The 15,941-nt window shown below is 42.6% G+C and overlaps 1 protein-coding gene across 1 annotated transcript; it reads right to left on the bottom strand.

The window, feature by feature from the left end:
• LOC102184298 (zinc finger and BTB domain-containing protein 6-like) lies at nt 277–9,371 on the bottom strand. The gene is made up of 3 exons (XM_018039358.1): nt 9,354–9,371; nt 2,248–2,518; nt 277–794 (listed from the first exon to the last, which is right to left on the bottom strand). Exons 1-3 carry the CDS (start codon nt 9,369–9,371, stop codon nt 277–279), a joined length of 807 nt encoding a protein of 268 aa, XP_017894847.1.

The following is a 15,941-nucleotide window of genomic DNA, read 5'->3' as shown; positions in this document are numbered from 1 at the left end:
TTCAGTCGTGTCCAACTCTGTGTGACCCCATAGACGGCAGCCCACCAGGCTCCCCTGTCCCTGGGATTCTCCAGGCAAGAGCACTGGAGTGGGTTGCCATTTCCTTCTCCAATGCATGAAAGTGAAAAGTGAAAGTGAAATCATACCACATGTAGGTGGACCAAACATAAGATCTAAAGATGGGGGTGGAAATGCAATATGACAAATGCTGCATTTCTGTAGAAAGACTTGCCCAACAGAATGATATACAGCTTACATAACAAGGTGTGGTTCTACTTACAGTAGGTTTTGCCTTTCCAGATCATGCCTGGCTAGTTTTTCACCACTGCTTCTGCCATGGAGAGAGGTTAAATGCTTTTTGAGGGCAGATTTGTGCTTGAAATCCATGTCACAACAGTGGCATTTGTATGGCCAATCCCCACTGTGTATATTCAAGTGGTCCTGCAGTGTGCTTTTCGCAGTAAATGTCTTCAGGCACACAGAACACTGAAAGGGCCGTATGCCCGTGTGCCCTCGAATGTGCCTGTTGAGACTTTTCTTTTGTGTTAATGTTTTCCCGCACTGTAAGCATAAGAACAGTTCATGCATCTTAAGGTGGCACAGATAGTTCTCAACGTGAAGAAACCCTCGAGGGCACCGGGGGCACTGGTGCCTCAGGGAAAAAGCGTCCTCTAGATCCTGAATCTCATTCACTGGAGCATGATTTCCTTCAGTGTTCTCACAAAATAAGCCTTGATCTTGATTCCCAGGAACTTCTGCCACTCTGCTCTCAACTGTAGAATTGATCAGTGAAGCTGTGTTTCTGGGAAATACATGCTTGCTTTTGAAGAGGTACAGTTCAGTTCAGTCGCTCAGTCGTGTCCGACTCTTTGTGACCCCATGAGTCGCAGCACGCCAGGCCTCCCTGTTCATCACCATCCCCCGGAGTTCACTCAGACTCACGTCCATCGAGTCTGTGATGCCATCCAGCCATCTCGTCCTCGGTCGTCCCTTTCTCCTACTGCCCCCAATCCCTCCCAGCATCAGACTCTTTTCCAATGAGTCAACTCTTCGCATGAGGTGGCCAAAGTACTGGAGTTTCAGCTTCAGCATCATTCCCTCCAAAGAAATCCCAGGGTTGATCTCCTTCAGAATGGACTGGTTGGATCTCCTTGCAGTCCAAGGGACTTTCAAGAGTCTTCTCCAACACCACAGTTCAAATGCATCAATTCTTTGGCACTCAGCCTTCTTCACAGTCCAAATCTCACATCCATACATGACCACAAGAAAAACCATAGCCTTGACTAGACGGACCTTGGTCGGCAAAGTAATGTCCCTGGTTTTGAATATGCTATCTAGGTTGGTCATAACTTTTCTTCCAAGGAGTAAGCGTCTTTTAATTTCATGGCTGCAGTCACCATCTGCGGTTATTTTGGAGCCCAAAAAAATAAAGTCTGACACTGTTTCCACTGTTTCCCCGTCTATTTCCCATGAAGTGATGGGACCGGATGTCATGATCTTCGTTTTCTGAATGTTGAGCTTTAAGCCAACTTTTTCACTCTCCTCTTTCACTTTCATCAAGAGGCTTTTTAGCTCCTCTTCACTTTCTGCCATAAGGGTGGTGTCATCTGCATATCTGAGGTTATCGATATTTCTCCCGGCAATCTTGATTCCAGCTTGTGTTTCTTCCAGTCCAGCGTTTCTCATGATGTACTCTGCATATAAGTTAAATAAGCAGGGTGACAATATACAGCCTTGACGTACACCTTTTCCTATTTGGAACCAGTCTGTTGTTCCATGTCCAGTTCTAACTGCCTGGAATGTGAAGTCAAGTGGGCCTTAGAAAGCATCACTGTGAACAAAGCTAGTGGAGGTGATGGAATTCCAATTGAGCTATTTCAAATCGTGAAAGATGATGCTGTTAAAGTGCCGCACTCAATATGCCAAAAAATTTGGAAAACTCAGCAGTGGCCACAGGACTGGAAAAGGTCAGTTTTCATTCCAATCCCAAAGAAAGGCAATGCCAAAGAATGCTCAGACTACCGCACAATTGCACTCATCTCACACGCTAGTGAAGTAATGCTCAAAATTCTCCAAGCCAGGCTTCAGCAATACGTGAACCGTGAACTTCCAGATGTTCAAGCTGGTTTTAGAAAAGGCAGAGGAACCAGAGATCAAATCGCCAACATCCACTGGATCATGGAAAACACAAGAGAGTTCCAGAAAAACATCTATTTCTGCGTTATTGACTATGCCAAAGCCTTTGACTGTGTGGATCACAATAAACTGTGGAAAATTCTGAAGAGGTACAAGGCTGTGAAAACTTTCCATTTTCTACACCCCCAGTACTGATAAATTCCACATGGAGGGTACGAATCTCATTGTCTTTAAAACCCATGTCTACTGAAGACAGCTCTGGTGATCTCATTTCCTCTCTCTCTGCTGTCAGGCTTTCTACCATAGACTGTAAAACGTTGCTTTCCTCTTCTTTAACATGGAAATCTATGTTTACAGGACTATCTTGTGAAATTTCAATGATCTCACGATTTTACCTACAAAGTTATAATTTACCAAGTTGCTGTGAGTCATAATGAGTTTGAAGGAAGAGGTTTCCTTATATCTGGAAAACAGATTAAAAGCCAGTAATATTTCATGACCCCATTGGTAGGAGAGAAAGGACCCCCTAGTCGGAGCCCAAACCGAGATTCCCTGGTTATGAATAAAGTTTCTATAGAACACCCATGTGCAGGGTTTTGTGTAAATGATTGCTAGGACTTTGATAAGTAAAAATGTATTCCAGACAGAGAGATAGATTTGAAATCTCAGATCTTGTTCCAATAGCCAGAATGTAGACTATGAGAAGGTAAGAGTGGCAGCTCTGCTGCTAAGTCGCTTCAGTCATGTCTGACTCTGTGTGACCCCATAGACGGCAGCCCACCAGGCTCCCCCGTCCCTGGGATTCTCCAGGCAAGAACACTGGAGTGGGTTGCCATTTCCTTCTCCAATGCATGAAAGTGAGAAGTGAAAGTGAGAAGTGAAAGTGAAGTCGCTCAGTCGTGTCCGACTCTTCGAGACCCCATGGACTGCAGCCCACCAGGCTCCTCCGTCCATGGGATTTTCCAGGCAAGAGTACTGGAGTGGGTTGCCATTGCCTTCTCCGGGTTGGGGCTCAAATGTGGAAGCCTTGCTCAGTAATCTTGTCCTTGTTCTGCAAGCAATGGAGTTGCTGAAAATTTCAGGAGAGGTCATACCTGGATGGAGTGAAAGTAGTCATGTAATGAAAATGTGCTTCAGAAATATCATGCTGGGATGATATCAGAAATCAAGTGATCAGTTAGGAGGGCAGAGGGATGAGCTAGACTAGTGAACCTATTAATGTTAAGAGAACCTAAACCAGGACAATGGGGATGGAATGGAAAGGAAGGAATAGAGGATAGAGCTTGCAGTTTTGTGGGAGATGGAGGAATTATTCTAAATTTTAAAACTAGTTAGCTAGGAAAATAGACCTAAGAAAATGGAAAGTGATCACTCTTTGATCAGAGACATGGAACAGGAGAGTCTTAGAAATGCAAACCACTTCTTGATAGAGGACAGCTCAACTATTCTGTGAGTCCTGTCCACTCCTGGGGTGAGGATCCAGCCAGAGGAAGGGGCTGGGTGGTGATCTTTGCCTCTAGAAACAGAGCCTGGGAGCTCCCTAAGGCTGTGACTTTTGAACGCTGTAAACTATGCAGTTTATTTATAGATAGCTAGTGTTCCTGCGCAGGGAGTGGCTATAAAACTCTTCCTAGGAAAACTGATTAAGATTTGTTTTGTTTTGTATGGTGTGAATAGTCATTATCTTTTTTTTTTTTTTTAATTTTTATTGAGGTAGAATTGATGCTGAAGCTGAAGCTCCGATACTTTGGCCACCTGATATGAAGAACTGACTCCTTAGAAAAGACCCTGATGCTGGGAAAGATTGAAGGCGGGAGGAGAAGGGGACGGCAGAGGATGAGACGGTTGGATGACATCACTGACTCAATGGACATGAGTCTGAGCAAGCTCGGGGAGTTAGTGATGGAGAGGGAAGCCTGGCGTGCTGCAATTCATGGGTTTGCAAAGAGTTGGGCATGACTGAACGACTGAACTGAGTTGATTTATAATGTGTTAGTTTCAGGTATACAGTGAAGTGATTCAGATATATAGACAGGTAAATATGTAGATATATATATATACTCCTTCTCAGATTCTTTTCCACTGTAGATTATATGATACTGAGTATAGCTCCCAGTGCTATATGGTAGGTGTGATTTTTTTTTTCTTTTTCCTTTTTTTTTTAAACTTAATTTTGGCTTCAGTGGCAACTTTTGCATAAGGAGGGGAACTCTGGCTTCATCCCTGGAGTTTACAGCAGAGATGGGTGGAGATCCTGGCATCTGATTAGGCCCAAGAGAGAAAGAGCCTTTAGGGATGGTTAGTAGATAGATCTGAAGGCTTCCTGACCTAGGAGAGTGATGTTAAATCAAGGCTTGAGGAATCAGGAAGAAAAGCAAAGGATGTGTGAAAAGGCAAAGTGTTCTGTTCTGGACATTTGAGTCTGAGGTGCTGACTCTAAGACCAAACCTGAACTGATGGGCTAATGGTTGAAACGAAGCTAGTGTCAAATGAATATAGGTCTGAGTTGGCAAGGATGATCACACAGAGGTATGTGGGTGATTAGCCTCTATCTAAGACAGAAGGTTCTGCCCCACCCCCCGCTGACTCAGACTAAGATGATTTATCCAGACAATGTCCCGGGTGAGCAAGGGACGGCCTGGCATTGTGAGAACTGGTTTGGACTTTGTTGAAGAAGAAATGATTTGGCTGAACAAGATGTTCCAGTGAGTTCCTTGTAGGAATGAATCTGCTCATAGGCAGTGGAGAAAAATTCCTGAGTCAGTCAGTTGATTGCTCTCAGAGGAGTAGTCCTTACATTCTAGGGAAGGAATTAACTTGGCTTCTCAGAGTGCAAGCCTGTCTGCAGTTATCCCGTATACATGCCTAACTCTAACTTCTTTCTGGTAGCAGGTCAACCCATTGAGCAAGTGGATTCCAAAGGCAGGAGGAGAGAGAAGAGAAGGTCATGAAACAAAGTATCTTCCATAAAGAAAATGTTCCCAGCTGCATCCCTCTCCCCCACTTTCTCTGCCCCTTGTTTGTTTAGACATAATTCCTTTCACTTATCTGTTGGCTTTTTAACCCAGCTCTCTTTCCTTTTCTGCTTCTTCGCTTTCTCTTGAATACTCCCTTAGAGGACTTCTCCAGGTAGAAAGTCCTCGCCTTTAACTTAAAGACTTAAAGGTTTGTTTGTTCGTTGTTTTTGTTTTTTCCTTCTTCCCTTGCTTCATTCTTCCCTGAGTTTACTGAGAATCCATCCTGTAGGATCTTCTGCTAACTGTGCCTAACTACTAAGAGTCGGACACGACTGAGCGACTTCACTTTCCTGCATTGGAGAAGGAAATGGCACCCCACTCCAGTGTTCTTGCCTGGAAAATCCCAGGGACGGGGGAGCCTGGTGGGCTGCCATCTATGGGGTCGCACAGAGTCGGACACGACTGAAGTGACTTAGCAGCAGCAGCAGCACACACGAAGTCCAAAGACTTTATTCTCAACACCAAGGACTTTACAACTGACTAGAGCAAGTAATATTTTTTCTACATCTTTTGCTATAATATTCAGGTAGTGCTAGTGGTAAAGAACCTGCCTGCTAATGCAGGAGGCTTAAGAGATGCAGTTTCGATCCCTGGATGGGGAAGGTCCCCTGGAGGAGGGCATGGCAACCCACTCCAGTACTCTTGCCTGAAAAAATCCCATGGACAGAGGAGCCTGGTGGGCTACAGTCCATGGGGTTGCACAGAATCGGACACAACTGAGCAACTTGCATAGCACAGAACTATAATACTAAATACAAAGTTGGAAGAAACTGAAAAGTGAGATAAAATAGTATGAGACACGACTGAGGAAGTTCAAAAAAGGGCAGATTGCTTCTGGCTGGAAGGGGTGGGGAAGACTTCCTGGAGGGGGAGGACATTTGAATTAAGCCTTGAAAATTAGAGACAAGTGAAACATGGACTGTGTGGATCACAACAAACTGTGGAAAATTCTTCAGGAGATGGGATCCCAGACCACTTACCTGCCTCCTGAGAATTCTGTGTGCCAGTCAAAAAGCAACAGTTAGAACTGGTCATGGAACAACAGACTGGTTCCAAATCGAGAAAGGAGTAGGTCAAGGCTGTATATTGTCACCCTGCTTATTTAACGTATATGCAGAGTACATCATGCAAAATGCCAGGCGGGATGAAGTGCAAGCTGGAATCAAGATTGCTGGGAGAAATATCAATAACCTCAGATACACAGATGACACCATCCTAATGGCAGAAAGTGAAGAGGAACTAAAGAGCCTCTTGATGAAAGTGAAAGAGGAGAGTGAAAAAGCTGGCTTAAAACTTAATATTCAAAAAAAGATCATGGCATCCAGTCCCGTCACTTCATGGCAAATAGATGGGCAAACAATGCAAACAGTGAGAGACTTTATTTTGGGCTCCAGAATCACTGCAGATGCTGACTGCAGCCATGAAATTAAAAGACGCTTGCTCCTTGGAAGCAAAGCTGTGACCAACCTAGACAGCATATTAAAAAGCAGAGACATTACTTTGCCGACAAAGGTCTGTCTAATCAAAGCCATGGTTTTTCCAATAGTCATGTATGGTTGTGAGAGGTGCACTATAAAGAAAGCTGAGCGCCAAAGAATTGATGCTTTTGAACTGTGGTGTTGGAGAAGACTCTTGAGTCCCTTGGACTACAAGGAGATCCAACAAGTCCATCCTAAAGGAAATCAGTCCTGAATATTCATTGGAAGGACTGATGCTGAAGCTGAAACTCCAATACTTTGGCCACCTGATGCGAAGAGCTGTCTCATTTGAAAAGACCCTGATGCTGGGGAAGATTGAGGGCAGGAGGAGAAGGGGATGGCAGAGGATGAGATGGCTGGAAGGCATCACCGACTTGAAGGACATGAGTTTGAGCAAGCTCCAGGAGTTGGTGATGGACAGGGAGGCCTGGCGTGCTGAAGTTCATGGGGTCGCAAAGAGCTGGACACGACTGGTGACTGGACTGAACTGAACTGAAACATGTACAGATGGGGCCTTTATCTGTGTTATACTGAATGCATACACTTAACCGTGTTTATGTTTCTCAGTCTCTTTTCAGAGTGCAGAAAGCAGATGTGGGATTTGTAAAAGGGAAGCTGATGGTAAATGAGCGTTTTTCAGTGTTGTCCATAGCTATGGTTCCATTCTCACTTTGGGAATCCAAGAACAGCCCAGTTGCCAACTGTCTGTTTAGATAACTGTTGGTGGTGCACCAGAAAGAGTGCGAACACCCTCTGATGGATGGGTGGGCCCAATTAACTTTACTTGTTTTTTTCTTAATTGAAACATTGTTGACTTATAACATCATATTAGTTTTAGGTGTGAGCACAAAGATTCAGTATTTTTACAGAGTTAACTCTGTAAAAAAGGTTTACTCTCTTTAAACCTATCACAATGGAGAAGGTAATGGCAACCCACCCCAGTATTCTTGCCTGGGAAATCCCATGGACAGAGGAGCCTGGCCGTCTACAGTCCATGGGGTCATGAAGAGACGGACATGACTGAGTGACTGAATAATTCATTTTTTACTCTAAAAGATAATGTCATGTTTTTCAAAGGTGCTTTTATAGCTGGAGGGGTGGTTTGATGCCTTTCACATCTGAACACGTAATGCACCTCTCAGCTCCTCCTGGAACCCCATCCCTTCCTCACATGCAGGTGTCCAGTCTGCCGGCAGCCACTGCGGCTGGAACATGGTCTCCACTGTCTCCGATTATGCTGATGGACAGAATACATCCTCCTTTTTTTCTATATCAGCTGCAGGTTAGAAAGAAATGAGTTTTCAGAGGCTACTGTAACAGGACCTCGATTATAGACTTTGTGAGGCAGTAATCTACTCATTATAGCTAAAAAAAAAAAGCGTATCACAAGATAGTGGCTGTAATTCTTTGTTCTGTATTCTTGTTGCTTATCTATTTATATACAGTAGTTTATATCACTTAATCCCATACTCCTAATTTGCCTGTCCCTCTCTTCCCTTTGGTTACCACTAATTTTTTCCTACATCTGTGAGCCTATTTTGCATATATAATTGTTTGTATTATTTTTTTAGATTCCACATGTAAGTGATATCATGCAGTAGTTTATTTCACTAAGCTTAATAGTCTCAGATTTATCCATGTTGCTGCAAAGTCGTTGTTTCATTTTTTATGGCTGAGTGATATTCCATTGTATACATGTTAGGTTGGTGCAAAATTAATTTCAGTTTTGCACTGTTGAAATTTGCCATTTGATATTGGAATACATTCTTAAATAAATGTGCTTATGTTATACATGATTTCAATGCACATTTTTTTGCTTTTTTTTTGCTAATGAATTATTACTTGCTATTTCTTATATATATATATATATATATTAGACTATGGAAATGATGTTAGACAAAAAGAAAATTTGAGCAATTTTTTAATTCAAGTTCAAAATGGGTCATAAAGCAGGGGAGACAAATCACAGCATCAACTATGCATTTGACCCAGGAACTGCTAAGAAGTATACAGTGCAGTGGTGGTTCAAGAAGTTTGGCAAAGGAGATGAAAGCCTTGAAGATGAGGAGTGCGGTGGCCAGCCATTGGAAGTTGACAATGACCAACTGGAAACACTCAGTGAAGGTGGTCCTCTCACAACTACACGAGAAGTTGCTGAAGAACTCAACATCGACCGTCCTAAGGTCGTTTAGCATTTGAAGCGAATTGGAAAGGTGAAAAAGCTCCATAAGTAGGTGCTGCATGAGCTGGCAACAGATCAAAAAAATTGTCGTTTTGAGGTCTCATCCTCTCTTATTCTATGCAACAGCAACAGACCATTTCTGGACTGGATTGTTACGTGCAACAAAAAGCAGATTTTATATGACTACTGGTGGCCACCAGCTCAGTGGTTGGACCAAGAAGAAGCACCAAAGCACTTCCCAAAGCCAAGCTTATGCCAAAAACAGTCATGGGCACTGTTTGATGGTCTGCTGTTGGCCTGATCCACTACAGCTTTCTGAATCCCAGCGAGACCATTACGTCTGAGAAGTATACTCAGCAAATGGATGAGCTTCACCAAAAACTGCAGGTCTGCAGCCAGCATTGGTCAACAGAAAGGGCCCAATTCTTCTCCATGACAATTCTCAACTGCACGTCGCAAATCAGTGTTTCAAAAATTGAACAATTTGGGCTACAAGGCTTGCCTCATCTGCCATGTTTACCTGACCTCTTGCCAACTGACCACCGCTTCTTCAAGCATCTCGACAACTTTTTTCAGGGAAAATGCTTCCACATTTTCCACACAGAAAATACTTTCCAAGAGTTCATTGAATCCTGAAGCATGGATTTTTTGCTACAGGAATAAACAAACTTCTTTCTTGTTGGCAAAAATGTGTTGATTGTAATGGTTCCTATTTTGATTAATAAAGTGTGTTTGAGCCTAGTTATAATGATTTTAAATTAAGGTTCGAAACCATAATTACCTTTACACCAGCGTAATGCCACATCTTTATTCATTCATCTGTTGATAGGCGTTTGGGTTGCTTTCATACCTTGGCTATTGTAAATAGTGCAGCTATAAACATTGGGGTGGAATATGTCTTTTGGTTCTTCTATTTAATACATCTTCCAATGCCAAAATTTTATATTTTATATTTATGGATGATGAAATGGTGGATTTATTTGTACCCTTATGTGCAGATGGGGAAGCTGGATTTAATACATGCTAGGTCACACAGAGGAAAACAAATGATGTCAGGATGATAACAGATATCCGTCTGTGAGTAAGTTTTCCTTAGTCTGTGGTGAAATGAGCAAATATAGAGGTTGCAATGAGTTTTTAAAAATAATGTAAATGTTTTAAACATAAAGTTTATCTTTTATCCAGAGACTAAATTTTTGGCTTTAAAATGTCTTCTTAAAATGATATGATGGTAATGATTGGCAGCATGGTGGTGCCCAAAATAATAATAAAAAAAAACCTCCTTCCTTATCAAAATAAAGTTTCCAACCCTCTGAATATTCCACAGAAATACAGTGGAGATACAGGAGTTTACTGGCCTGTGTGCTCTTAAAACTAAATGCTCAAACTAATTAACTTACTGACTTATGGAGCTGAAGATGGTTGTCTAGCATATGAAATAAAATAACATCAAAATTGAAGGGAACACAGAGATCATCTGGTTTGTACAGACTCATTTTACAGATAAGGAATCTGACACCTAGAAATGTTAAGTGACCTCCCCAGTGATGTGTTCTTTTATTTTTATATTTTCAAGTGATGCTATTTATAGTATATCTGATTTGTGTGAAAGGGTACGTGATCAAATAAAACAATGTTCTGTGGTCAGACAGGGTTTTCACCACAGCCTCAAGTCCTGTACAGTAAATGAAGAGGGTTTCTGGACCCAGTTCCACGTAGACTCCTTGGAGGCTTCCCCACACCAACAAGCAAGTCGTGGGTGGCAGCGGGGTGTCCTGCAATTCAACTCAGTTCTGACACTGTCTTACCTGGAGATAAAATAAGATTCAACCAGGTTAAGGGCTCATTCCCACAAGCTTGCCCCCTGCTTCAGGGGCAGGAGCAAATCCAGGTTGTTACCTGCGCTTCTAACCAATCGGCCATACATCAGTTTCCTGCAACCCCCTCCTGGGGTTCCATTAATTTGCCAGAATGGTTCATAAAACTCAGAGAAACATTTCACTTGCTAGAGTGCCAGTTTATTATAAAAGGATATTAAAGGGCATGAATCAACAGCCAGATGAAAAAATACATAAGGAGAAGTCCTGAACAAAGGAGCTTCTGTGATGGATGTGTTTAGGGTCTGGCTCAGGGGACACAGAAGTTTTCTGGTTCCTCAACATGAAAGCTCCCCCAAAAGCAATCAAGAAGCTGTCCTTTTTGGGCTTTTATGGAGACTTCATTACATTATCATGATTGACTAAATCATTGACTAAAGGCAACTGATTCAACCTCTGACCCCTCCATGTTCCACAGAAATGAGAAACGTGGAGTGGAGATGGGGGTGGTACTGAAAGTTCCAACCCTCTAAACACATGGTCAGTTGTCCTGGCAACCAGTCCCATGCTTGAGTGGGACCTAAATGTCAACTTCCCTGAAGTATTTTCAGGAGCAGAAGACAAGAGACCAAATATCCCATTGCTCTTATTGCTCAGGAAATTCCAAGGGTTTGGGGAGCTGTGGATGAAGACCAAACATATATTATTCCTATAAATCACTACATTGCAGTCAACTTTAAGAAATATTTGACATCAATTCTTCTGAGCCTATATACCATTTAAAAGTACTCATGAAATAATTGTGTTTTATTGTTCTGCACTCAAGAGAAAGATTGCCAGCGCTTACAAGACCAGGCAAAGTACTGACCTGTCAAAATGCCCTTCCTGTGCTTTCTCACCTGTATAAATGCAAAACATCCACAGTACTCATTAACTCTCTGTCCCAGTAATTATAGTCAAATGGGTGATATGACCCACTCAAGGTTTGTTGGTGGTTCATTTGGCTGGAATTTACTCCCTGCCTACTCTGTGTTACAATGGGGGGTCATTAAGACCAGCCTTGCCATCTAGGAGTAGCAAGTCTAGCGGAGGAATCTTGTTTGTTGAAGGACTTCAAAAACCTGGTAGGGGATTACAGGCTGAAGTTGGAGGTGCCAGGGGGCCACCACTGTATGTGTTTGTGCTGAGGAATGACTCAATGAAGATGGCATTACAGGGGTTCTGGTATGGATGTATCAAGCAGATGAGATGGGAAGGAGCTTAGGGCAAGACATGAGCAGCCTGTAGTTACTGAGGACCTGCCCTGGCTGAGGACCAAAAAAGGGAGGATGTCAGACTTTTCAAGGAAATAATGCTTGGAAATTGATGACTAAAGGGATTTGGACCACAAAAGAAAGAAAAGCGGGTCAAAGGTACTTCTTTTGGAATTTTAAGTGACTAAGAAATGGGTAATGGAATTACAACAAAGCTAGGGGTGTTGGGAAAGAAACCTTTTCCCTAAGTTGAGGGGAAGAAACTCTGGGACCTAGTACTTCTCCTTGTTGACTTGGATCTGTCTGTACATTCCGGGTCCTATATTTCAATGAGTTCATATGAAAGTCAATTAATGCTGCTAATGGTAGCTTATTTTATTACTATTAGATAATTACATTATAGAGAAGCAAACACGTAATCTGCATGTAAATTCTGGATTATCCTTTTTGATTACATTTCAAAAATTGACAAGCTCTGTCTTTGTTTTGGCTGAGAGAGAGGTATATGACTGGGCAGAGTTTGTACACCTTTGTAGAATCCCGGTCTTTTTCTACATCAAGGGTGGTGCACGTTTCCAGTTCTATTCTTGGACCTGAAGAGCTGGAGATTTGGGTGTGGACTGGCTTGTCATGCTAGAAGGGGCCTGAATGGAAACAGGAGTATATCTGCAACTTTGACCATGCTCTGACTTTTGATTCAAAATTGATGGGACTTCCCTGGTAGTCCAGTGGTTGGGACCCCAAGCTTCCAATGTGGAGGGGTTCAATCCCTGGTAGGGGAACTAAAGTCTTGCTTACCACATGGTCATAAAAAAAAAGTGTTATTGGGCCAGAGATCAGATTTTAGGACTGAAATATCTTTACACTGCAAAGCAAAGTCCAAGCAAATGTCTATAAGCCTAGCTCACTGATAGGAATCTGGCCCTAGCCTAGTTTGGCCATCAAACCAGAGCTGATTCTGGGTTTATTATGCTATTTTGCAATCTAGTACCTACCCCACCCCACTGTGGACAGAGTACTGTGGACAGAGTATATAAACTTGTCTCCTTCCATGCTTTCTTTTATAGAGACCCCATCACCCCAGAATAATTTTACTTTTTTGTTTTTATTTGTTTTATAAAACAGTAGTGTACTAGGTGGGAATCTTTAGACTGCAAGTCTTTGAAGATAATGGTTGAAGCCTATGGGGCTAGAAGTTTGAGGGGGCTGCTAAGTGCAGTGCTTAAAGTCACGTTAGTAAGGAAAACTGACAAAAAGTCTAAAGAAACTAGCATTTTAGGGATGCACATAATTATAGGGGAAATTCCCCTTTCTTGTATTTTGTTTTTCAACCAAAAAACTGTAACCCATGACATAATTTATTGTGGCATTTCCCATTTTCCTTTCTAAAGAATGTAAAGAGAACTAATTGGCTGCCTTTTCCAAGTGGGGATTGTGGCAACACTTCTGAACAATTAATATCATGGTTTTTTTTTTTTTTTTGCTAACATCCATGTTATGAACTAAACCCTAGGTATGTGGGTAGCTTGTGCGATGGGCCCTGAGAAGGGCACTTTGTACCTGCTTCTAAGAGGGGATAAACCAGATGCTTAAGGAAAAGACTGTAACACCCTGATGAACGTGAGTACAAGAAGCAGATATCTAGCTCCACAATCATACAGCTGGGATAGCCGTGGGATTTACTGACAGATGGAAAAATTCTTGGGAATATTAGTTCTTAGGAACTAATATTCTTGGGAATATTGGCACTTAGAAAAATGAGAATTACGGAACAGGTGGCTGTCTATCAGTATCTCAAATTCCTCCCTGGGAGGAAGCCCTGTGGTTTTTCTCAGCTAGATTCTAGCCCTGGACTAATCTCCAGGCCTCCATTTCCTTAATTGTGAATAGAGCTTTAGATCCTTCCTCTACTGGGGGTGGTGAATGGGGAGTAATTATTAATGGGTATGGGAATTCTTTCAGGGGTGATAAAACTGTTCTATATTTGATTACGGTGATGGTTGTGAAACCAAACAGGACCCTGTGGAGCCTTCCCAGATAGAAAAGTCCCTCTGTTTCTCGTTTGTAGGAAAAAGGTTTTAGTTTCCCAGTACTTCCCTGAGTTCCAAAGAGCAGGCACGTCTGTTACTAATTAGGAAAGTGAAGGAACACAGAACCAAAGAAAAGCAGTTGAACAAAAAAAAAGAAATGACAATCATTCGGCAATGAAATAGAGTCCTAGTTCCACTTTGAGGGGTATATATAACAATATGATACATATCCTTGAGCTGTTCTGCAGAAACTAAGACCGCCCCCCGACCCAAGTGGAGGATGGTGACTATTTACCGACCAGAAGCATGTAGACCCCAGACCAACTAGAAGAAAAAGGTTATCTTCTTTTTCTTGAAGAATGGGGGATAATGGTTATCATTCCCCAAATATCACCCCATTACTTCACTACCAACCCATCCGAAGGAAGTCCATGAGCTGCAAACTTCACTCCAAATGCTGCCTTTAAAAACCCCTAACCATCTCACCCTCTGTCCTCCCCTTCTCCCTGGCAGTCCAGTGATTAAGACTGAGCTCCCAGTGCAGGGGGCCTAGGTTCAATCCCTCGTCAGGAAACTAGATTCCACAAGCTGCAACTAAGACCTGGTGCAGCCAAATAAATAAATTAATTAATTTTAAAAAACCCTCCCTGAAATTTATCTCAGGGTGTCTGGGTTTTTCGTGCCCTACAAATAAATGCTGTACTCTCCTTCACTACAATCCAGTATCAGCTCATTGACTTTGCTGTTCAGCAAGTGAGTGGACCAGAGTTCAGTTGTACAACTCTGTGAATATGTTAAAAAAAAAAAACAAACATTGAATTATACAGTTTCAGTGAGTGAACTGAATTGTTGCTGAATGCAAATTCATGTGTCAGATGTACCATGAGGCCAGGCAAGCCAAAACTGTTGGAGTCTGGAGAAGAGAAATGTTTATCGCAGGGCTAACCATGGAGAATGGGTAGCTCATGCTCAAAAAGTTCAAACACCCTGATGGTTTTCCAGGAAGAGTTTTATAGGTGAAATATTAAGGGAGGGCTGCAGGGCATATGAATTTTTCTGATTGGTTGGTCCTGAAGTAACAGAGTGGGATTTTAGGAATCTCAACCATCAGCCCTCTGTTCCCATCCGTCTGAGGTCTCAGCATGTGGTTACCATCCTCCACCAGCTAAGGGTGGGGCCTCAGTTGCTGTGGAAGAACTTGGAGATGTATTGTATGTTGCTTGAGGAGGAACTAGGACTCTGCTTTGCTGTTGTTCAGTTGCTCAGTCATATCTGACTCTTCTTTTCTTTTTTTTTTTTATTTCTTTCATTTTTTAAAAATTTAAATTTATCTATTTCATTTGGAGGCTAATTACTCCACAACACCATACTGGCTTTGCCATACATCAACATGAATCTGCCATGGGTGCACACGTGCTCCCAATCCCAAACCCCCTCCCACCTCCCTCTTCATGTCTGACTCTTTTAACCCCATGGACTGCAGCACGCCAGGCTTCCCTGTCCTTCACCATCTCATGGAGCTTGCTCAAACTCATGTCCACTGAGTCAGTGATGCCATCCAACCATCTCACCCTCTGTCATCCCCTTCTCCTCCTGCCTGCAGTCTTTCCCAGCAGCAGGGTCTTTTCCAATGAGTCAGCTGTTCGCATCAGGTGGCCAAAGTATTGGAGCTTCAACTTCATCATCAGTCCTTCCAGTGAATATTCAGGGTTGATTTCCCTTAGGATGGACTGGCTGGATCTCCTTACAGTCCAGGGGACTCTCAAGAGTCTTCTCCAACCACAGTTCAGAAGGACTCTGCTTTATTGCTGCACTATTGTTTCTTGACTACTCTTCCTTTGTTTCCCTGTCCCCTCAGTTCCCTGCTTAACAACTGTTTGAATCTGCCTTTTGGTACTCAGGGAAGGTCTAGGAGGCTGAAGCCTTTTCTTTGCCGATGAGAAACAGGAGACCCAGAAAGTCTTTTTGTACCAGGAGAGCCCCACAGGGTCCTGCTCAGTTTCAAAATGGTACCATTACAGGCTGAAT

Source organism: Capra hircus, chromosome 24, assembly GCF_001704415.2.
Source record: "Capra hircus breed San Clemente chromosome 24, ASM170441v1, whole genome shotgun sequence".
Lineage (NCBI taxonomy): Eukaryota > Metazoa > Chordata > Mammalia > Artiodactyla > Bovidae > Capra > Capra hircus.
Note: the sequence above shows the minus strand (reverse complement) of the source record. Positions and strands in the feature narration are given on the sequence as shown.